The sequence below is a fragment of the Elephantulus edwardii genome, unplaced genomic scaffold (assembly GCF_000299155.1).
Source record: "Elephantulus edwardii isolate Elephantulus edwardi_28Jun2011 unplaced genomic scaffold, EleEdw1.0 scaffold00047, whole genome shotgun sequence".
Classification (NCBI taxonomy): Eukaryota; Metazoa; Chordata; class Mammalia; order Macroscelidea; family Macroscelididae; genus Elephantulus; species Elephantulus edwardii.
The window spans coordinates 16,794,993-16,819,572 of NW_006399797.1; the positions used below are offsets into that span (position 1 = coordinate 16,794,993).

The 24,580-nt window shown below is 39.3% G+C and overlaps 2 protein-coding genes across 2 annotated transcripts in view; both read right to left on the reverse strand.

Moving 5' to 3' along the window:
• BEST3 (bestrophin 3) overlaps nucleotides 1-22,049 on the reverse strand; it is a 50,872-nt gene extending 28,823 nt beyond the window's left edge. Inside the window, exons 1-4 of the mRNA XM_006886108.1 lie at nucleotides 21,898-22,049; nucleotides 16,700-16,794; nucleotides 15,984-16,217; nucleotides 1,831-1,985 (exon numbers count right to left, since the gene is read on the reverse strand). Of these exons, the coding sequence (XP_006886170.1) occupies nucleotides 1,831-1,985; nucleotides 15,984-16,217; nucleotides 16,700-16,794; nucleotides 21,898-22,049 (636 nt within the window). The remainder of the gene's footprint in view (nucleotides 1-1,830; nucleotides 1,986-15,983; nucleotides 16,218-16,699; nucleotides 16,795-21,897) is intronic.
• Nucleotides 3,124-3,691, reverse strand: LOC102843777 (60S ribosomal protein L18a-like). Its single transcript, XM_006886083.1, has one exon. The coding sequence runs from the start codon at nucleotides 3,658-3,660 to the stop codon at nucleotides 3,130-3,132; it is 531 nt and encodes a 176-aa protein (XP_006886145.1). The 5' UTR covers nucleotides 3,661-3,691; the 3' UTR covers nucleotides 3,124-3,129.
• Nucleotides 22,050-24,580: the final 2,531 nt, after the last annotated feature.

The following is a 24,580-nucleotide window of genomic DNA, read 5'->3' on the forward strand; positions in this document are numbered from 1 at the left end:
CCAGCACCGCAACACGATAAAGGTAAACAACCCAACTGAAAAAATGGGCATAGGATATGAACAGATCCTTCACCAATGAAGACATTTAGATGGGAAAAAAGCACACAAAGAAATGTTCAAAATCCCTCATTCTAAAAGAGATGCAAACCAAAACAACTATGAGATATCATCTCACGCCAGTAACAATAGCAAAGTTAAACAGATCAGCAAACAACAAACGCTAGCAAGGTTATGGAGAAACTGGAACCCTTATTCACTGTTGATGGGAGTGTAAAATGGTGCAGCCACTCTGGAAGGCTGTATGGCACTTTCTTAAAAAGTTGGAAATAGGAACACCATTTGATCCAGCAATTGCCCTACTGGGAATAAACACTGAAGAAACCAGAACTGTCACCCAAACAGATACATGCACAATCATGTTTATTGATGTGTTGTTCACAAAAGCAAAGATGGAAGCAACTCAAGTGCCCATCAACAAATGGATTGAAAAAGGATGGGATAGTCACACAATGGAATACTATGTAGCACTGAAAAACAAGTAACTCATAAATATTATACAAAATGGGTAACCATGGAGGACATTATGCTGAGTGAAATATCTCCATCACAAAAAGACAAATACTGCATAATGCCACTGTTGTAAAACAGGACAGACATGGGGGTTGGGAGAAACTAACAAAAGAGGGAAGAAATAATGACACTGCGTTGAAACAGATGAGAAAAAGAACTGTTTAAAAGGAATATATAATTAGGTATTATTTGCATGACAACAGTCCAGAATAAGAGGTACTTCGCAAGGTGGACTGGAGTGGGGGAGTGAGAAATTAGGCAACAGTGAAAGAATCTTTTTAAAGAGTAAAACGAACTGGGGCAGGGCGAGGGAGGGAAATGTGTAACATAGAAGTTTTTTGTAAACTTTTGTTAAAATATCAATAAAAAAATACAATAAAAAAGTGAAAGTTGAAAAAAATTCTAATAACTTTGGTAAATAATATGGAAAGCTATGCTTTGTGTTTTTTCTCTCTTTAAAACTTGTTCACTATATATTTTGGAAGACAGGTCTAAGTTCATTTTAAACATTTCCTCTCACAGATGACACTTTAGAACAGCCATGATGGCAGAAAATCTTTATGTTTGGAGCAAGAAGGACTGGGGCCTATTGATATAGATTCCTATTAATTTGGGAGCTATTTTTAAATTCTTCACTCCTTTTAGTCTAAATCCAGACAGGAGACCACAGTGATCAAGTATTGCCTTAGGAGACTGGGATGGCCAAATATCTATACTTCACATAAGTGCTTGAAAAAGGATTTGATTTTCTGAAGACTTAAGGATGATTTTGCATTTTCTTTTACTGCAAAGAAGTTAGAACTGACTCATAGCTGACCCACCACTGAGTTTCCAATGCAGTAAAAAAACAGGAAGAGACTACCTCTGTCTTCTGAGGAGCTGGTGATGAATTTGAACCACATGAGAGGCTCGGCTTTTGGGTTAACAGAACAACTCTACAGACTAGGCCACTAGAGCTTCCTTATTTTTTTTAGGGAAGTTCTATTTTGCTTTTTGGATCTACTGAAAAATTGGGTTGATCTGGGGTACTCTCAATTTTGGGGAAGTTTGTTTCTACTCTAGAATTTATTTTAAGTCTTGGAGCCCAAAATGGCAAATACATATTAATCAAAGCACACTTTCTTACAGAGCCTATGACAAAGCATGACTGTAGAAAATAGAATTCTAAACAACCACCATCAATCTGTGTTCTCCCTCTGTTTGTTAGGCTGGGGATTCTCTTGGCCTCTAATTAACATCTCTCCTGTGTGATGTACTTACCGTCATCAGTGATTGCAGATCAACACTATCTCTGATTCTACCCTCATTCCGGGCTTTAGTTGCGAGATTTCCAAACCAGATGAATGGAACCCAGTATTTCAGATGAGGAGATTTGAGACGGTCAAATAATTTTCTTTCATCTGCTGTCATAAACCCTTTGCACAAAAGAAAAATAGATGAATGATACTCTTGGATCAGCACTAGTACATTAACATAAGTATTTCATAGATGTGCGTATACAGCTGGGCGATTTTAAAGAATTAGAAAGGAGTCCTGGTGGCACTGTGGTTAAAACATCCATCTGCTAAGCAAAAGGTTGGCGATTTAAACCCATCAAACACTTCACAGAAGAGAGAGGAGGTAGTCTGCTTCCATAGCGATTTACAGCCCTGGAAAAATCCTCTGCTCCATAGGGTTGTTATGAGTTGGAACTGACCTGATGGCAGCAGGGGGTTAATTTGTTTGGGTATCAGGAAATTTATACTCATATTAGAGATAAGGAATGTGTGTATGTCTACACACCCTATACCTCTTGCACGCACAGACAAGTTAAATATCAATATACAAGTTAATTTGTGGTAACACTGAAAAATTGTTGTTGGGCATCAGAGTGAGTTCTGATTCATAGTAACTCTGTGTACAACAGACTGGCAATCCCTAAAAGTAATATACACAAAATGTTGTGGGGAATATAAAGGTCAATTTGCCCTCTGCCCCTTAAAGGACTCCATATAGGATTTTTTTAAAATCTTAGATGAATAAATACAATCTAGAGAAGACAACTTCCCAACTGTTGTAATCCATATTTAATATCTCATTACTTACTTCCTACTAGTTTTTCTATTAGGGACTGACAGTCGTCCCCCTTCTCTCCTCTCCTTTTTGGACATTTAGACATATATTACTCAGTTATCCTCCTAGTTTCACAATAGTGGCCTTATGCCATATTTGTTCTTGTGTCACCAAGATAATTCACTCAGTAAAATGCTCTCCAGTCTCTCTCTAGTTATATAGTATTTTATAAAGCCATTGGCTCAGTGCTGCATCGTATACCAGTGTGTGAATGTACTAAAATTTCTCAATTCATTCATGTGTTGATGGCCATCTGGGCTGTTTCTATTTTCTTGCTGTTGTGAATAATGGTGCTATGAACATAGATGTACAGTGTCCATCTATGTTTCAGTTCAGATTTCCTTGGGATATATTCCTAGAAGTGGGATTTCTATGTTTGGCTTTTTTTTTTTTTCAATCCCCAAGGCGTTTTATTGTGCAAACTGGGATGAGGCAGAGGGGCTGTGCCTAGAAGAAGGTGTTGGGCCGCTTGGTGGTGAACCGTGGCTTGTGCTGGCGACGCAGGACCCGGTGGGGCAGTGGGAACTTGATCTTGGAGTCATGGAACTGCTTGACTGCAGGTCGGCGGCACTTGTTGGCTGCGATCTCCTCCACCTTCATGATCTGGATAGAGTGGGCCCTGGCACGATGCCGAGCGCCCATGTCGCGGTAGCACTGGGTGACAGCTCCTGCGGTGGTCAGGTCCCGGTATTCCCGGTACATGTTGTGGGTCCCACTGCGGGAGTCGTAGCGCAGCCAGATGCCAAAGTTCTTCACACGCAAGGGGGTCTTCTCGAACACCTGTCCACAGTATACAATTTCCCCAGAAGACTTCTTCATCTTCTTCAGCTGTGACACAAAGTACCAGAAGCGGGACTTGGCAACAACATGGTTGGGGGTAAAGATGCGCATGCGGTAAAGTGGTGGAGTCCGACACTTGGGGGTGGGCAGGCAGCGCCCCACCACTTTGTACTCACGAAGTGTTCCCGAAGCCTTCATTGCGACCTCTCTGCGCTCGCCACGACCCGAAAAAGGAGGTATGTTTGGCTTTTTGAGGAAATGCCAACCTGCGTTCCATAGTGGTTGCACAATTGTATGGTGGTATAAACAGTGTGTAAGAATTCCAATCCCTTTGTATCCTCTCCAACAGTTATTGTTTGCTGTATTGTTGACTTTGCTACTGCTTGAGTGAGGTGATATCTCATTGTAGTTTTGATTTGCATCTGCTCTGATTTCTAGAGATTTTGAACAATTCCTCATGTGTTTCTTAGCCATCTAAATGCTTTCCTTTGTGAAGAGTCTTTTGCCCAAGTTTTGATTGGGTTATCAGTCTTTTTCTTGTGAATGCCCTGTGATATTTTGTAAACTTTGGTTATGAGGCCCTTGTCTGATGTATCATTGCCAAATATTTTTCCAGCTATTTGGACATTTTTACTTTACTGGAGAAAGTTTTTGGTGCACACAGGTATTTGATTTTAAAAAGGTCCCACTTGCTTATTATCTTCTCCCAGTTGTGCATGTTTGCCTGTGTTCACAAGCCAATTTGTGCTGTAGGCCAGGGCTTCTAATTTTGTTCTCATTTTGTCTCTTATGATCTTTATGGCTTGGGATTTTACTTCTATGTCTCTGATCCACTTTGAGGTGGTTTTTTTTTAATGTAATAGACCATTTTTATTTATATGTTTTCCTTGAAATTCTTTTTTCTTTTTTAAATTTTATACTGGTTTACCTACAAAGTTTGTATACATTGCCCCTTACACTGGATCCCCTCTCCCCAGCCCACACCCTCTCCACCCATCAAACTGTGCAACCCTATGATTACCCTTCCCCTTCCCCCCTTAGATCCTCATACACATTTTACTAATTATAAATCTCTACAATAATGGTCTTATACAGTATTTGTCCTTATGGGACTGAGTTAGTTCACTTAGCATAATACTCTCCAGTCCCTCTCAAGTTAGGTAGTGATTTACAAAATCATTGCTCCTGCCTGATGCATTCCATTATGTGAATGTATATAATTTCTCAATCCATTCCATTGTGGCATCTTGGCCTGTTTCCATGTCCTCACGATGGTGAATAATGCTGCTAAGAATACTGGTGTACAAGTCTCCATTTGTGCCTCAATTATCATTCTCTTGGGGTATATTTCAAACAGTGGAATAGCTGGGTCATCTGGAATTTCTATGTTCAGCTTTCTGAGGAAATGCTAAATTGCCTTCTAGAGTGGTTGTACTATTTTACAATTCCACCAATAGTGTCTAAGAGCTTCTATCTCACTACATACTCTCTCCAACATTTATTACTTGCTGCCCTGCTAAACTTTACCACTGCTATTTGAGTGAGATGGTATCTCATTGTGACTTTGATTTGTATCTCTCTTATTACCAGTAGTTTTTAGTATTTCTTCATGTGTCTGTTGGCCATCCAAATATCTTCCTCTGTGAAAATTTTCCCATGTCTTTTGCCATTTTTGTAATTGTGTTCTCACAAGTCTTTTTCTTATGGAGGCCCTGTAGGATTCTGTAAACTTTTGATATGAGATGCTTCTCTGAAATGGTATTGCCAATTGTTTTTTCCCAATCAGTAGGTTTTCTTTCACTCTGCTGGTAAAAGGTTTTGATGCACACACGGATTTAATCTTTGGAACGTCTCATCCATCAGTTTATCCTCTCCAGATTGTGTTTCTGGCTGTATTTGGCAGTTTCTTTATACCATAGGCTAGGCATCTAAGCTTGATCCCAGTTTGTCTCTGATGAACTTTATAGTTTTGTGCTTTACTTCCAGGTCTCTGATCCACCTTGAGTTGCTTTTTGTGTATGGTGTGAAATATAGATCCTGTTTTAGCTTTCTGCAGGTAGCAATACAGTTTTCCCAGCACCATTTTTTGAAGAGGTTGCCATTTCCCCATTTGATAGGTTTTGTTTCCTTGTTGAATATTAGTTACCCATAGATATCTGGGTCCATTTCTGGGTTCTCAATTCTGTTCCACTGATCTATGTGCTTGTCATTGTACCAATACCATGCTATTTTGGTTACTACTGCTGTGTAGTAGGTTTTCAGGTCAGGAAGTGCTATGCCTCCCACTTCATTTTTGTTTTTCAGAAGTGCTTTGCATATTCAGAGTCTCTTTCTTTTACTAATAAACTTGACAATTTCCCTTTTGATCTCCTTTGAAAAATTATATTGGTATCTGTGTTGGTATTGCATTGAACTTGTAGATTGCTTTTGGTTGGACTGTCATTTTCACAATGAAATTGAGTCTTCCTATTGATGAACAGGGGACATTTTTCCATTTCTTTCAGTCTTTTAGTGTGTCTCACAGACATGTTCTGTAGTTTTCTTTGTACAGGTCTTCTGTGTCTCTAGTTAGATTCACTACCAAGTATCTCAATTTGTGGTTGGATATTGTAAATGGTATTGCTTCCTTGGTTTCCTTCTCTGAGTTCTTTTTGTTACTGTAGAGGGAGCCCACTGATTTTTTTATTTTAATGTTATATCCTGCTACTCTAGTAAATTGTCTACTAGCTCTAATCAGGTTTTTTTGTTTTGGCTTTTTGTTGTTGTTGTTGTTGAATCCATGGGGTTTTCTGTATACACTATCATATCATTTACATATAGTGACAGTTTAACCATCTCTTTGCCGATCTGGATGCCTTTTATTTCCTTCTCTTGTCATATTGTCCCAGCAAGTACTTCCAGTGGAATGCTGAATAGAAGTAGTGACCGTGGGCATCCTTGCCTGGTCCCTGTTCACAAGGAATTGAGTTGGTTTTTATTGCGTATTCACTTTAAAGTCACTTTTTCTCCTTCTTGTCTACATTTTTTCTAAGAAAAGTTATTATAATAGAAAAGATGTAACAAGAGAAGTAGTCTGTGTCCATTTTGAGAGTCACTGACTCATAGAATTTGGGAATCAGAACTTTGATACGACCTAGGTCTTGATTTTGAGCATAAGGTCCATTAGAATCATCTGAGGCATGTTTAAAGAGGATAGAGCTGAGTTACCTTTTGGCTCTGCCATTTAGAATTTCCTTATTTACTTAAAAAAATAATGCCAGGGTCTGATTCCCAGAAATTCTTATTTAACTGGCAAGGTCTCCAGGCATTCTTTTAAATTTTCCTGGATGCATTAATGAAATTGAGTCCAAACAGTTACATGTTTACTAAGCTCTGCAGGAAATTCTGACATACGTCAATGTTTGAAAATCTGTGCTCTACTGAATGAGGGCTTTGTTCATTCAGTATTTGAAATAAACAGAGGAACAAACTCTAAGTCAATATTTACCAACAGATGACTACTTTGACACAATACTCAGGTTATTTACACTGGCTAGAAGGGTTCTGCGCATGTCTGGCACAATGAACTATCGCTGGAGGTAAAAAATCAAAATGACTAGTAGTTCTCTATTTGTTTCTCAGTACAATTTCAAACTTACCTCGTGATTCGGATAACCTGTTTTCGCTTTTTTTTTTTTAAATGACTTGAGATACATGATTACATTTATTACAAGAGTTAGTGGATAAAATTGACTTTAACCTTCATGCTTAAAGACCTGCTACAGCTATTCTTTTTTTAAATATAAATCTTTTCTCACTCATTTCCCAAGGATTGTCTATCAGTTATATTATTCATAGCTATATGACATTTTAAAAAAAATGAGCCTATTTGTATATAGGCTGCAATCTCTGTAATTTTTTTACAAAGAATAACTTTATCTCTGATCATATTTCATTCAGAAGTTTGGGTTAAATTGTGCTAGCAAATATTTTCTTGCCTCTGAAGCAGACAGCAAACAAGCATAGTGATAATTTATTCTGTGCAAGCGTTAATGTCTTCCCCTCCATGCATAAGTTTCCCTGAGAGGTAACATGTAGAATGAAGAAAGCTGGTGATTTTTCAGCATTCAGCCCAGATTTATTGAATATTTTGCTGTAAAAGTTGAGTCACGGGGGGAGGGTTGTATAACAATGAAAGAATTTGTCATTTACTTTTCAAAGAGAAGAGTGAACTGGGGTGGGCGGTCCAACAATGAATGAATGGAAATCCAAAGTCTCTGTAAATTTTCATTAAAATTAATAATAATAATAAAAAATTTAAAAAAGAGAGGAAGAACAATTCAGAAAGGAAAGTAAGAATGTTTATGTAACTTGAAGGATACAATGAGTATTATTATTAAGTGATGCATATAGAAACTGTTGAATTGGTATTTTTGACATGTATATTCCTACCAACAACAAAATGGCTAAAAAGTAAAAAAAAAAAATAAATATCTCAGCTTTTTTTTTTAAAAAAAAGTAGAGTCACAAAGATATATCCTCAAAATGTAGGAGCAGGAATACTTTGTTATTCCCTATAGCGTCCCACACCTTAGCCAAAGCAGCTCCATCTTTGAAATAAAGTGACTGATTTTTTGAAAGACATTTTCTGGATTATTGGTCAAATATAGTCCAAGAGTATTTATTGTTAAATGGAATGTTATCCTAATCAGCACTTCAGGCCATTTTAGCCAGAAACCAATTTAAAAAAATTTTTTTTTTTTTCAGAACGTGGGCATTCTCCTCATCTCTAAAGCTATGTTAGGTATTGATTTGCAATCAGTGCTTCTAAATTTAGAATGTTTTATCTCAGCAACCACTTAACAATTGAGGCTAGGCTTGGTTGTATTAATGTCTGTTAACTATAAATGTCTCTAAAGATCTCAACAGGACCTCATACGGTTCTCTCTAGTCCTAGAAGTTCTAGGAATTTCATGTTAAGATTTTAGGACTTAAGAAAAGTAAAAGGGGCCCTTTCCTCAAATCTTAGATCCTCTAGCCACCTCTGTGGCTACCAAACATGGAAGGAAAATAGTTTAAAGACACAGAAATGCAATCTCTCTCTCTTGTAACAGACTTAAAGGTGACCTTCCATTGGGTTTCTGCGGCTACCGATCTGATGGGAGGGGACTACCAGTCTCCTTCTAAGGATTCACATCAGAGAGGTTCAGCCATTGGCTAAGGAAAGCAACTCCCTATGGACTACACCTGAGAGCTCAAAAAATGCAATGCAGACATGTAAAATTTAGCTCGAAATGTATTTGTGCTTCTCTCAAAAATCATTAAAATCAGAAAGGATTTATAGTTACTTTGGATTAATCCATAAGAACAAGGACTACAGTCATTCTTACTTGTAACTGAATTCCTAGTGTTTAGCATGTTGTTGTGATCCGTCGAGTTGGAACTGACCCATACCATAGGCTCCTGTGGCTACTGAGGCAATTTATCACGAGAGGAGACCGTCCGTCCTTCTCCTATGGAGAACAGTGAGCCGTTGGGACTGCAGGGCAGCTTCTTGCCACTAGGCTACCAGAGCTCCCTAGTGTTCAACATGGTGCCTGGCATATAGTCAACTCAACAAACAACTCATTGCTGTTGAGACAGACCCAACTCCTAATTGGCCCTCCAGTGAGTTTTCAGAGGCTGTAAAACGCACAGGAGGAGACCACCCAACTTCGTGTCTCAGAGAAGCTGTGGGATCCAACCCGCTTGCCTTTGGGTGAAAAACACAACCTCCTACCCACTAGGCTACCAGAGCTCCCTTGGCCTGTAACACTCTCGCTAGAAACCTTAGTTGAATGAATGATGCATGTTGGTTTACCATCAGCTTTGGTAACGTTTATTTTAGAAAGATGCAACAGGTTTGGTTTGACTTGTTTAAAGGGTTCTGAAGTTTAAGAACTTGGACTTTTTTTTCTAAGTGATTTTTTTGTAAGGGGGCGGTCAACTGACAGAGTTTTTGGTGCCCTCCACACCTACCCCTTTCCGCCTTCCCCTCTTTGGCACTCTGTGTTTTCCTTACAGTCTTCTCTGTCCTCAGGCAGAGCAGGTGCCTGGCTCCCAGCTCAGAGGATCTGCCAAATATTTTCCGGCATCCCTGAACTTCCTGTTCTTCCCAGAAATCTTGGCATAGGCATGGGATAGCCAGGAAGTGGTGGAGGCATGTTCCCAGTTAGGAGAGCTTGGAAACTGACCCCCTCAATGCGGGCTGAGTCAGTTGTTTGCTGGGGGAAAGGGAGCAGGAGGTACCTGGAGCCAGTGCTGCCTGTCCACAAGAAAGAGGCTACATATAGGGGGTGGGGGAAGAGGTGTAGGCGCACGAGCATGGGCGCGTTTCTGTAGTTATGGATCTGGTAGCCTAATGGTTACGGAGTTGTGTTAAAGGCAGGTGGTTCATATCCATTAGCTAGCTGTTAACTGAAGAAGGATCAGCAATCTGCTCCTGTGCCATTTGTAACCTCTGTAAACTCTCTGGGGTATCAGCTACGCTTCAGTTCTGACTCAATGGCAATATGTGTGCAAAAAAACCCTTTATACACACACATATACACATATATCTCCACCTAAGAGAGACTTGGCCTCTAACATGTCTCTCCTAACTTAGAGAGTAGTGGCTTCTAACCTTTATCCTGTCCCCAAATGCACAAACTTTGAGTCTGGGGCATAGGCCGTCTCACTAAGCCTTTTTTCTGACCTTTGAAAATGGAAAAGATGATACCATGAGGTCTCTTCTCTTCCTTCCTCAGCCATGCCAAACAAACAAATAAATCTAAGTCACAACAATGTTTGTTACATCCAAACAGCTCACATTCAAACTCTCAAGATAGTGTTCTCTGGCCAGATTGCTCCAAAGCAGTGGCAATGGAGCCTCAAACATGACAATAACCTTGAGTCAACTGTCCTTTCTAATTGTGTTGCTTCCTATTAGGAATGAATTACTTGACAGTTGCTAACGCCCTTTTATGCTCCAGGGATAGGAAAAAGAGTTTTAAAAAGCATCTCAGAAAAGAATCATTTCAATGCTTTTCTAACTTCAGATTTAACAGTTCAGATTAAACAACCCAGTACAGGTTTCTGGGTCTTGCAGTTCAGGCTGAGGAGGTTGGGGGGATGGGGGGGTCCAGGTATGTGCATTTTAAATTAAAAAAAAACCTCTATTTATCCAAGATGTCCTAGGTCTATGGGTCTATAGATCTCATCTGAAGACAGAAGTTGAAATGCATATCAAGTAGTGAATGACTGACTGATTTTGAAATTCCTTGGAATCGTGAAGGAATTGGTGGTTGGAGGAAGAGACATTAATGCATTGAAAAGGGGACCAAGGAAAACTAGATATACATAAAAGATATTTGCAAAATTTTTCAAGGAGTAGGTCATAGCATTATGAAAAATATACATGAAGAAAAGAATATCACATCATTGTCTTACCCTCTTTGTTGTACGCTTTTGCCCTTAACACCTGACTATCTCAGCTCTCTCTAAGCTCATGCCAGAGCAGAGGGCCCAAAGATCTCTCCACACCAGCTATCCTGGCTTCCTTCTGATGTTCTTTTAATATGTACTGACGCTTAGAGACTGAGATCTGCTTTGAGAATTGAGCCTCCTTCTCTGATTCCAGTCACAACACTCTCTCTTCATTCCAAGGATGCATCAGGACTAGAGAAATAACGTCTTTATTCATCCAAGTAAACTTTGCCTCTCACTCATTAATTTGGATTGAACAAATCTTTCTTATTTTTTTCCCGTGTTGTCCTCCAAATAATAACAGCCTGAGGAGGAGGCAGTTCGTATTGGATTTGGTACTTAATGACCTTGAGATAAGGCATTCAGTGATCAAGCAACATTTTCCTCAACTCTGTCATTCTGAAGCAGTATTCAATTTTACATTTGGAGGAGCAGGTAGCAGTTATTTGTTTTTAAAAATGCCTGTTGATTTAACACAATACACCTGTGAGTTTCCGTGGTCATTTATCCCTCCACTTGAATCCTTCACCAACTCCTAGCACCCCATTCCTCTTTCACAATCGCTCTACACACCTAACAATAGCATCCACCCCACTTTCCCCTTCTCACTTGGACTTCTCTCAGTTTCCTAGCCAAAATGATCAAGACAACACAGGATGTCAAACCAACAATGAGATTTCAGAATTATTCAAGGTTCTAATGCTATACAATGGTACTAGGTATTTTCTTAAAAACAGCAAGAACTCAAACACCTACTATGTCCCAGGAGTTGCTCTAAACACGTTGCAAAGACTAACCCATTTAATCCTCGTGACAAGACTATGAGTTGGATGCTATTATAAATTATTACACACTCACTTTAGAGATGCGGAAAATGAGGCACATAAAGGTTGAGGAACTTTGAGAAGGTCAGGAAGCTAATAAGGAGTAGAGTGGCAGTTCTAATCCTTACTCTGTGCTCTTAGCTACAGTGCTATCTTGCTTTGCTAAGAAATCAAAATGAAACAAGCAAAATTAAAAGCCATCTGTTGTTGTTGTTGTTATGTGCCGTCGAGTCATTTCCGACTCATAGCGACCCTATGCACAACAACCCTAAACCCTGCTCTGTCCTGCGCCAAACGCACCGCCTCTGACACACCCATCCCGATTACCCCAGTCACCGAATCAATCCATCTCATAGAGGGTCTTCCCCTCCTGCCTTGTCCCTCCACCCTCCCAAGCATGATGTCCCTCTCCAAGGACCTGTCCCTCCTGGCAACATGTCCAAAGTATGTCAGACGAAGCCCCAGAATCCTTGCCTCCAAGGAGTAGCTTGGTTTAATCCTCTCCAAGATAAATCTGTTTGTTTCCTGGCAGTCCAGGGTACATTAAGTACCCTTCTCCAGCACCATAGCTCAAAAGCACCCACTCTCCTTCTGTCCTCCCTAGTCATTGTCCAACTCTCTGATGCATAACAAGCGATTGCAAAGACCATGGCCTGTATCAGGCGCACCTTAGTCTCCAGAGAGACACTGTTGCTCCTGAGTACCTTAGAGAGGTCCCTAACAGCAGACTTTCCCATCGCGATACGCTTTTTGATTTCCTGACTGCTGGTGCCAAGAGTGTTGACTGTGGAGCCGAGCAAACTGAAGCTGTGAACACTCTCAATCTCTTTGTCATCCATCCTGACGCTGCCAATTGGTCTGTGGCGAGAATCTTTGTCTTCTTGACATTGAGCCTCAGTCCATACTGAAGGCTGCAGTCCTTGACCCTTCGCAGCAAGTGCATGAGGTCCTCCTCAGTTTCAGCAAGCAGGGTTGTGTCATCTGCATAACGGAGATTGTTAATAGACCTTCCACCAATCCTGATGCCACAATTCTCCTCATAGAGCCCAGCCTCTCGGATAATCTGCTCTGCATACATGTTGAAAAGGTATGGAGACAGGATGCATCCCTGGCGTACACCCTTCCCAATTTTGAACCATGCAGTGTTACCCTGCTCTGTTCTGACTACTGCCTCTTGGTCCAAGTATAGGTTTCGTATTAGCACAAATGTTCTGGGATTCCCATTCTTCTCAGAGTCAGCCACAGTTTGTTATGATCCACACAGTCAAATGCCTTTGCATAATCAATGAAACACAGATAGACATTCTTCTGGTATTCTCTGCTTTCAGCCAAGATCCATCTAACATCAGCAACAATATTCCTAGTACCACGACCCCTTCTAAACCCAGCCTGGACTTCCGGCAGTTCTCTGCTGATGTGCTGTTCTAATCGTTTTTGGATGATCTTCAGCAGAATCTTGCTTGCATGTGAAATCAATGGCACTACAAAAGATATTTACAAAACGAAACTATTATTTTAAAAAAGAAATCTACTTTCTTTTCAGAGAGCTCTCAAGAACATGAAAAGGAGAAAAGTCAGAAAAGGAGAGTGGATATAAGATCCTAATTCAAGACTATATCCAAATAAAGACAACATCATCTCTTAGTTCTATCATTTATTTTGTTGTTCTATGTCATCCAGTCAGAACCAACTCAGAGCTGTCCCTCCAATGGGGTTTTGAGGCAGTAAATCCCACTGGATGAGACTGTCTATTTTTCTCCTGCAGAGCAGCTAGTGGATTCAAACCTTGTTCCTTTGGGTTGGCAGTACAACCAGACAGTCCTCAACATATTCCAATAAGCTTTTAGGGCTAATAACATCAACCCAGCCACACCACCAACATTTATGCACCTGCCAAGCATTATCTCATTTAATCTCCACACTAGTGAAGGCCAATTTATCAGATCCTCACTAAATATTAACACAGGATAGAGAATTATCTTTTCAAGCAAGAGTTGTTCCCTGCCTAGTGTCCAGGAGCCCAGGAAGATTGCCTGCAGCTTCTCTGTGGAATAGGGGAGACAAGAGTCTTTCGCTGCCACCTGATAGAGAATGCCAAGACGAGAATCCTTATGGCAGGTTCTTACTTGGATCAGCTATGTAGTGGCCCAAACAGTCATTTGGTAGTCCCTAGCCTGAACTGTAATGCTCACTTTCTCATTTGTTAGCTGAGTGATGTAAGGCAGATCATCACCTCATTGAATCTATTTTCCAATTCTCTCATGTTTTTCTGAGGTCCAAACGAAATCATAAGGAGCCCTGGTGGCCTAACGGCAAGAAGCGATGCTGCAATCCTGAAGGTATATGGTTCGAAGTCACCAGCTGCTCTGAGCCACCAGCTGCTCCGCGGAAGAAGGATGAGCAATCTCCTCCCATGCAATTAACTGCCTCTGAAAATCCTCCAGAGAGTTAGCTATGGGTCAGTTCCAACTCTATGATACACAAGAACAACCAGGAATGAAATCATGCTTATGAACGTGAATAAATGACCAAGCTTTGGTGGTCGAGGGTTAAGAAGATATGCTCCAGTCCTAAAGGGTCCTGGTTTAAATCTGGTTTACCAGCTGCTCTGCCAGAAAAGAATGGACACTCTCCTCACAGGCTATTTGTGCCTCTGAAACAGGTTGAAGGGTCAGCTCTGAGTTGGTTTTGACTCAATTGCACACAACAACCACCTCCAAAATGTACTATAGTTGTGTGCCATTGAGTCAGACCAACTCATAGAACCTAGTAACATCAACCCAGCCACAACCACCAATATTTATGTACCTGTCAGGCATTATCTCATTTAATCTTCACACTAGTGAAGGCCAATTTATCAGCTCCTCACTAAGTATTAACCACATGATAGGAAATAATCTTTTCAGAGGCAGTAAGTTGGATGGGAGGAGACTGTCCATCTTTCTCCCATGGAGCAGCTGGTGGATTCAAACCATATGCCTTTGGAATTGTAGTGCAACTTCTTATCACTAGGCCACCAGAGCTCCCTAAAAAAAAGTATAGTAACATTATATTGCTTTAAATATGTGTGGTAAAAACTAAAAAACCCATCACTGTTGACAAGTCAGGTCTAACTCTTCCGCAAGTTTACAAGGCTGTAAATCTTAAAAGGACACATCTTATCATGAGAATGCACAATGTAATGTCAATGAACACTATAAAAGTCAGGACAGGGGATGATCAACTTGGGAAGAACTTGTGAAAGGACTGTATGGCTACTGCAAACAGCAAACAGGAACAGAATATTTATAATTGTTAATATGGGGAAGGGGAAAGAGAGAAGGGAAATGGGAGAGGGGAAATAGCAGTTCATTACATAAAACACAAGGTATAGGAATGAAGCACAATGGGTAAACCACTGTATGAAGACCAAGAAAAAAAGCCGTGAAAAAAGAAGGACGGGGAGATAGAAGAGACTACTCAACTTTCTCATAGGAGCAGCGGGTAGATTTGAAGCATCAAAGACGCACAGCCTTTGGTTAACAGTGAAACTTGCTATGGGCTACATCACCACATTGTATATATGTATATATTGAGATATATATCAATATTGATAATTATTATATTGACCTAAGGGCCTGCTATTTGCTGCTTCCAAGAAGATTTTTAAAGGATAGAATTAGGCCTTATTCATCTTTGTTTCTTTAGATGGTTTCTGATAGACACACAGTTGCTTTTGGTGCCTTTTGATTTTTCAGTTCATAGCGACTCAATGTGACGGAGCAGAAGTGCCCCATATGGTTTCCTAAAGCTGTCTTCTTTATGAGAGAGGTCGTTCCTTATGCCCAGATCGTTCCTTACAAGGCAGTAGGTGGGTTCAAACTGCCCAAACTGTGGTAAGCAGTCGATCTTAACCATCGTCCTCGCAGGTCTTCTGTAAAACAGTACTCACTCAGTACTTATTGCCAGCCGAGGTGGAGGTTAACTCATAGCCCACGCTCCAGTTGGTATCTGAGGCTGTTAATCACATGAGGATCCTGCCATCTGTCTCCCACTCAGCGGCTTGTGGATTTGAATTGCACCACTGCCACCTCCCCATGGACTAGGCCACCAGGACTCGCTCTCATTGAAAGCAGTCACTGAAATGTTTGGTGAATAAACGAATAAAGGGAATATTCAAAAGGACGCCCAGGACGGAGAAGAGGCTGTGGCAGAAGGACGAGCTGTGCACGGTACCTGCTTCCACGACGTGATCTATGGTTGGAAACCTCTTGAACACCGCGGTGCTCACCGAGCGGAAGATGAGCAGGGATGTGAGATTGACGTAGCGCATCAGCGTCCTTCTGAGCAGGCGCCCGTACTCGTCACTGCCGTGAACGCTGCTGGAGATGAGGAACATCAGCCTGTCCGGCCAGGGCAGGTTCACAAACTGGTTCCACCAGCGGTTCACGACCAAAGTAACATAAAATCCTGCAGAACAAGAGGAAAGGATAAACATCATCATTATCATCATCATCATAATCATTTTTTTACAGCAGATATATTCGCACTGTTGCTTTTAGCAGAAATTTAGCCTTATTTTGGGGGGCCAGGGTATGAAGAGATGTTATCCATAACTTATGCTTTTGCCCTCCAGAAAAAAAAAATGGTGTGCCTGGTAATGCCAAGGCACCCACTAAGTGAGTATTAGAACTCGTAGGTTGACTGCAAAAATGGAGTTAGTGGAGGGAAAGCTTACTTGTCCAAGAGCAGATTATTTACCTCAAACTTGCTTGGTGTTAATGTAGCGAAAGCGGCCCTGAAGTCAAACCTTATGGATGACTGTGGTTCTATTGCAAGCAGTGGCTTTTCGGGCATGCCTTTCAGCTTGGAAACACTCCCATGCAGAGTCATCGGTGTCATCGTAACGGAGACAGCTGTGTGGCTGCATTCTGCGTGTGACCTATACTTACCAAGCACAAAGGTTACTGGAATTTGTTCAGCATATCTGTCACAGTAAAGTGATAATTTTTCAAAGTAACGTTTTTGGGCTCCTGTAAGTAACAATCTGGAGCAAAAATAAAATGCACAGCCCTTTATGATATTATACTTCTGCACCTGCTTTGCAAGTGTGACATTAAGTGCAAACAAAAAAGCACAAATAATCTTAATTTTGCTTTTTCAAAGGAGCAGTCATTTTTTTGTCTTTTTACCTGAGTTGATGTGTTTTTCAGAGCGTTTTTAGTTGCTTGATTTTTTTACTAAAGTTTTTAATACATGAATGTTAGTGGTCACTTAATAGTGATGTTTAGGAACAATTTAAAAATTTTTACATGGTTGATTCATTGGATTTGGATCAAAATTTGGATAATTTGGATTAGAGTTACTGTTAACTAACTGTTAAATAATAACCCTGAATTTGACATTTTGGTCTTACTTTTTCCTGAATATGCTGCCTAGTACATTCTTGATTATACATGTTGTATTTCATAGCACTCTATAATAGTTTAAGTCCTGTAATTATTAGAAATTTAAAAAGAAAACAGATTTAACAATTATTAAGGAATACTTTTTATTATTAAATTTAGTTGCTGTATCAAATTTACAGATCTTACTCAAACTGCCTGAACCTATTTTCTGGTACTGTTAAACTTAGGTGCATGTAAAGGGATTGTTACTGATATTTATATCAAGGGAAACGAAGCCCTGGTGATACACAGGTTAAGCACTCAGATGATAACTAAAAGGTCAGTTGTTCACACCCACCAGTGGAGAAACCACAGCAGAAAGATGAGTCAGCCTGATCCATGTGAGAAAGGTTTACAGTCTCAGAAACACTCTGGAGCAGCTCTGCTCTGCCCTAGAGAATCGGACTTGACTCAGCAGCAATGGGCTTTATTGTAGGAAGGATGTCAGAAGGTTAAGTTAGAATGTCAGAGGTTAAGTTAGTAGTAGTGTTCAAAATATGGACAACTGAATTTGCATAAATTAGTAAGTTCAGCTATTCCACAGGAGGGTAGAATCTCTAGGAAAGATTTGTTTCAAGAAGCCCTTTTGGGTCAGTAGGACTTTGGAAAAGGAAGCAAAGAGGTAACAGTGAGAAACCAATTGGTTCACAGATGAGCTCTTGGGAGCTGTCGAGCTGCCAAAGAACGTGTGCAGGTGGGAGTGGGCTTGGAGTCCCTGTGTCAGCTTTGGAGGAGGTGTCTGCTTGACTGTGCTCAGGAAAGGCTGACAAACGGCACCAACTGCTTGACTGCTCAGGTCTATCAGGGTCATGCTGACGACAAGTTACAGCCAGTCTGGGATTTGATGCTCAAATACAATGACCAAAGAGGAGGTAAATACAGCATAGACTTGTCAGGCAAACTCAGGTTTGCATCCCAGATCTGCTACTTACAGATTTGTAACTTTAAGTTATGTTTTAAAATTGCAGTAAAAACTGAAAAAGCCAGAATGTGTATACAGTAGAAAGCTGCCACAGAAGGGCACACAAATATTACCACTCAGACAAGTGACAGAAAAGTGGAAAGACTGCACACTGTCAAAGGCAGACAATGTGCAAGACCCAGGAAAACAAGGAGGTCAGAGGAGTTCTGACTTCTATAGCTTTGACTTTATTCAGAGTCTCAGCGGTCCTCAGAGGCAAGGATGGTGAAACCTTGTTGCACTTACTTTGGGAATGTTTTCAGGAGAGAGACATCATGCTTGGAAAGGTAAAGGGTCAGCGAAAGACAGGAAGACCCTCAATGAGATGGATGAACACAGTGGCTGCCACAGTGGGCTTGAAGAGGGAAGCTATCCAGAGGATGGCACAGGATAGAACAAGGTTTAGGTCTGTTGTTCATAGGCTCACAGTGAGTCACAGTCACCAGAATGGCACCTAGCAACTACAAGAAGTTTCAGTTATAATAATATTCATACCTCAGGGCAGTTATAAGGATTAAACTGTATTGATAAAAACACTGAATAGATGGCCATGTGGTAAGCTGATAATCAAATGGTTGCTATTTTAACAGTTGGCCAAAGAAAATATTTAGCTAATAGATAATAGAGAAATGTTAATATCTAGAAATTACTACAGTATACAGAGAAAATGGAATGACTGTATCATTGAAGCTATTAGATGGATCTTGGCTGAAAACATGTTTACTTGTATTTTGTTGACTCTGCAAAGGTATTTGATAATAACAAATTTTAGGTAAAATTCTGAGAGATGAGAATTCCAAAAGACTTAATTGCTCTCACTGTACATAGACAAACAGTATATTCAGATAGAAATAGAGGTTTAAAATCAACAAAGGTATGCATTGTGGTTGTACCCTTTCACTGCACTTATTCAGTCTGTATGGTGTGCAAATAATCTGAAAAAGTAGTTTTAGTACAGGATAAAGGCTAATTAACAACCTGAGATATGCAGGTGACACACCTTGCTTACTGAAGCAAAGAGGACATAAAGCACTTATGAGGAAGATAAAAACTACAGGCTTTAGTATGAATTCTACTTCGTCATGAAACTCAACATAAGAAAATCCCCTAAATCCTCACAATTGAACCAATAAGTGGTGTCACGGTAAACAGAGGAAAGATTAAAGTTGTCAGTGATTTTACTTTTCTTGAATATACAATTCATGTCCATGGAAACATCAAGAAACCTGACGTAAGAGACTTCTTTAAAGTGTTAAAAGCCAAAATGTCACTTTGAGGACTAAGGCGCATCTAACTCAAGTTATAATATTTTCAATTGCTTCATTAATATGCAAAAGCTGAAAAATGAAGAAAAAAAAAGACCAATGAATATTGATGCCTTTGAATGATGATATTGGTAAAGAATATGAAATATAACACAGGCTTAAAGATGCATGAACAAATCTGTTTTGGAAGAAGTACAGTAAGACTGTTTCTTAGAAGCCAGAATAGAGAGACTTTGTCTCACATATCTTGGACATGTTATCAGGAGGTATCAGTCCCTGGAGAAGCTTGATAAAGTAAAGGGTCAGTAAAAAAAGAAGCCGACCCTCAGTGAAATGGATTGACACAGTGGCTGAAGTGATGATCTCAAATGTGGTCATGATTCTGAGGATTATGCAGCATTTGATAATGTTTCATCCTGTTGCTTATAAACAATTACCGAGACCAGCTAGAGAGCACCTAATAACCACCACAGATTCTTGTTATCAAATTCATCCAAATATAGCAAGAGGCATACTCAAGTCAATAAATTCTGGTTCTGCCTTGTGATTCTTACCAAGTGTAATTATTTATTTATAATAGAATTTTTAATAAATAGAATGGCTTGGTGTCCTTAGTAGACAAGAGAATAAAGCAATGTGTTTTTTCACAAGTATGCTTGTTTTTCTTTACTTAACAACTTCAGCCTATGAGTTTTTGGTTGTACCGTTCTTCAAAAGATAAGGGTTTATTTTATTTGAACACTTTTTACACTTGAACTCTAACACAATGAAGTATGATTTGTCCTAATTATTATTGCAGTAGATGAAAGCACTCTTTGGATTAAAAAAAGTGCCTACAATTTTATGAGGTATAAGTAGGATACAGAGGCTAAAGTCGAGGCCCCATGGAGTAGTTCTGGCTACATTGCAACTGTTTTAAGGTCTGTGCTATTCTAAGCAGCAGTAGCAGCAGCAATAAATTCACATTAGTAAAAATAAACTAATGAGACAGTTTTCCTGGAACGTTATTATGTCTTCCACCACTTCATATTCTGAAGGACTGAATGACGAATAACTGGATAAAACAATGTCACATTATACAAGACATTAGCTGAAAAATTCTTAGTGATTTTTAAAAAAGGATATTTTTCCGAAACATATACCAATATATGCATTTCTTTGGAAGGGTAATTTGAACATGTATGTAGCAAAATAGCACTTTGTATTTTTCTCTTGAAAATTATTAGGCCCTGAAATTAATATCCCTCTTCTCCAACTGGGGTCCTATTGCTGCAAGGAAGAATGTAGTTGAAAGCAAAGATACACAAATCTGTTCATCTCTAAAGCAGAAGAAAAGTAACAAAAATCTGTTCATCTCTAAGCAGAAAAAAAAGTAACAGTTATAGGATAGGTGGAGATACAGCCTCGAAAACCTGTAGCTTTCTTATTTATAACTTTAGCCTCTTCCAGAGAAGAAATGCATGCAAGCAATTTTAGTTTTATTATCTCAGAAATCCTCCATTTTACAATATTGATAAAATTTTACTAAGACTATAATCTTAGGGAGTTCTGCTGGCTTAGTGGTAAGAAAATAGTCTGTCAATCCAATAGTAGGCAGTTCAAATCTACCAGCTGCTTTATGGGAGAAAGATGGGAAGTCTCCTTCAATGTGATCTACAGCCTTGGAAAAACCCCTAGAGGGTCAGCTATGAGTGTTTTCTGACTTAATGGCACATATAACATAATTTTCTTTTTTTATATAGAAGTATTTTTTTGGACATGATATTGTTCAAATTTTCTGTCAATCTGATAGGCATAGGTTGTAATTTTATAAAAAATAAGCCTCTTTTTTCCTTCTTTTTAAAAGCCTCTTCTTTTAGGATAAAACATTCTGAACTTGAAAAATGTAAGAAAAATAAGTTGGTCCTGGGGCCCTTTTTTCAGGTGGGGTGTTGGCAAGGGAGAGGTACTGGCAAGGGGTGGGGAGCACGCTCTAGCCTGGAAGCTTTTGTCATTTCAGACAAAATGACAGAATGTTACCTAATAAACACTATTCCTCAAAGTGTTAATGACATATGTATTTGCTATACTATCAGCTCACAAATTCAAACTATGAATAATATATGGAGAGAGATACAAATTTTTCTATGGACTTGGACATTCAAAATTATCATGTAATCAAGATCTAAGGATAGATATTCTTTTTATGCCAATAGCAACATTCTTGAGGCACAGTAATACCAAATGAAATACATAATAATTAATATGAGTCGGGAATTAGAGCCATTTACACATGACAGAATCTACTTGACATCTTAAAAATGGTTAGGTACAGATTAAAAGACCCTGTCCCAAGGAGGAGACCACACTACAGAGGTTCATGCAAAAGAAGAGGTTCAACAGTGCAAAATCAGCAGCCACCAGAGGATTTGGGTCTTTGAGACCGTATTTTGAAACTATGTTTGATGGCTATAATAAAGACATGCAAAGAAAAGTACCTGTACATCAAACTTATCGCTGTGTAAAGAATAGCAAAAACAATAAATTCCCTGTACAGTAGTTTGTAGATGCTGCCTCTCCACTTGAGGAGTAACCTATGAAATCCAAAAAAAGTCGCATTTGCAACTTTACTGGAGTAAGTGACAGTCATCTTCTATAGGTTTTTTCCCCCTAGGGAAGCAATAAGACAAAACACACATGAAAAAATAATATTTAAAATAAAACACAAATCTCTTTGTTAAGAGGAGCTGGAGGCACCAACTAACCAGTCATGTCCCCTTAGCCTTTCTCAGAGAAGAAAGCCATGTGTATGTAATTTGGACTGTGGGGAGAGCCACCACCTCAGGGCTCTACCTTTTAGCAGAAAAGGAGAAGTAAAAGGTGTCTGGAAGGAATAACATTAGGAATCTTAAACTTGCTTTATAAGGGGTTAACAGATATTTTAATTAGTTTACTACACTAATAAATGGCAATTAATGTTATAAAACAAAGTGAATAAGTGTATGAAAAATGTGATTTGTAAACCTTCATTGAAATAAAAAAAGAATATAATAGCAATCCCCACACTTGCTGTAATTGTAACATCTTAAATTTATATTATATGAGTACTGCTTACAAAATATGCTTAGAAAATATTTGAGTGAATAAATAAGGTGCATGAGATAAAAATGAGATAATTTCCTCCTGAATCCATGGGAAAATTTAAGGTACTTCATATGCTCTATTAATCAACATTTTTTAAAAAAACAGTTGCCAAAATGATATTTGGGCCTCTGTGAAGAGATATTTCATCCTTAAACTTCCTAAGGAAAGTTGTGACTCTGCTCTCTGAAACCAGGAGACATTGTAGGGAAGAAGGATGCCTCTTGTGAAAGTTTAATTGATGAGTGAATTCTGTTGGGTTTAGTTGAATGTGGGTGGACCTCTGAGGGTTTAGCATTCTGTGCATGACAAAAGGTAGGCAAAATGTTGGTTCACAGTGGTAAGTGCACTTTCTGTTGAAAAGTCTTGGATAAAATATCTAGAGATGTTATTACTTTCTGTATGGAATTGCACAAAATGAGTTCAGTATTTAAGGACTCTTTCTATCCGAGCTGAGATCTCTGAGTGGTGCTGCTTATGACTGATCGCTAATCAAGCAGCAGGCTCTACTTCAAATCCACCCAGTGAAGCTACAGAAGAAAAGCCCAACTATTCGTTTCCATTAAAAACAAAACAATTCCTTGATGTAGTTCTACATTATAACACATGGGGTCGCCATGAGTCAGACTCAGCTGGATCAGTCTTATGGATGTGATTGGATGAGAATGGCCCTACAGGTGAGTTCCCAGTGATTGTTCCAGAATCCCATCACTTTTCACCAAGACTTTAATCATAAAGATTTTGAGATGAAGGACTCAGAACTAATACTTAATTGAAAATCCTTCTCCTCTAACTATCCTCTAACCTGGATCATGTGCTGATAAATGGAAATTTCTTTGAATTTTTTTTCCCCAAAACAATCTATGAAGGAAACCTTTAGAGCTATTGAGAATGAAATGATGGATCTTTTAGGTAGAATCCAACTAGACACAAGACAAATTCTATAGTAGATTTCTTACATAAAATAGTATTTTATCACTAACAATAAAATGTTGTCTTTACTTAAAGCTTGGGAAGCAATCTCTCTCTGACCATTTTCCCTAACAAATGAAACTGGAGCTACATTTATGATACTTTTCTGCAACCACAATTTTAGCTTTCAACATTACTAATTTTAATTAAGAAACCAAGGGCCTCTTGGCATAAGAAAGAGGCATTACAACATGATGGGACTTGGGCCACTGAACCGGTTTCACCTTTCCATCCTTCTTTACCTTGTCTATTTGTCAACCAGGAGAGCAGCTAAAATTAAAAATGGAGCATAACAAATCAGTCCCCTCTCATAGTTTGTTTTCATGAGCACAATATTGAAGTAAAAGTTTGGAAAGTCCTCAGATAACTTCCCTTTCATTCAATAGTCAGGCCAGTCTTCTGGCTAAGGTCTATCAGAAAAACGAAAATCACATCAAGTAGAGGTCAGAATTAAAATACATATGAATACGCTTGGTGCACTAACCTATTTATGTGGTTTGGACTCTTCGACAGGAAAGAAAATCTTCTAATTTCAGGCTCCCCTTGAAGAGGTGCCTCCGGGTCAGTGTTGCCTGCTCGGCTTCACCCTTCACTCATGCACAGTCAGATTTTCTTTCTGTCTCTTGGCCACAGAGTGGACCCAGAGCATGGCAAGCACGGGGGTTAAATGTTTTTCCACTGGTGGAGGCTGTTTATGCCAATTTGCCCACTGATGACAGTTATAGCTGGGAACAAACAGAAGCAACAGCTGCTGATGCTGCTTTTTTCTAATCTATAATTATAACTCCACCTGCCACCCAAAGTACCCCTTTGAATGAGACATTGGCGGTGATGTGAAGCTACTGGGTTGCTTATAAGTGTGTTATTTTCATTTTCATTCTATCTTGAGATCAAGGAAGATAAGTCCATTTTCTCATAAAGGTTCTAAAGATGATCCAGCAGCTAAAAAAAAAAAAAAGAGGAATTAAGACAGTTGTTTTGCACTTAGTATAAAGAATAAGTTCATGTGAAGCAGACAAGAATATAACAGGATTTTGGATTCTTTGAGAAGTACTGAGAGTATTTATG

What these genes read in the sequence shown, in the direction of transcription:
- LOC102843777 (XM_006886083.1), bottom strand. Translation starts at nt 3,660, where the DNA reads ATGAAGGCTTCGGGAACACTTCGTGAGTACAAAGTGGTGGGGCGCTGC.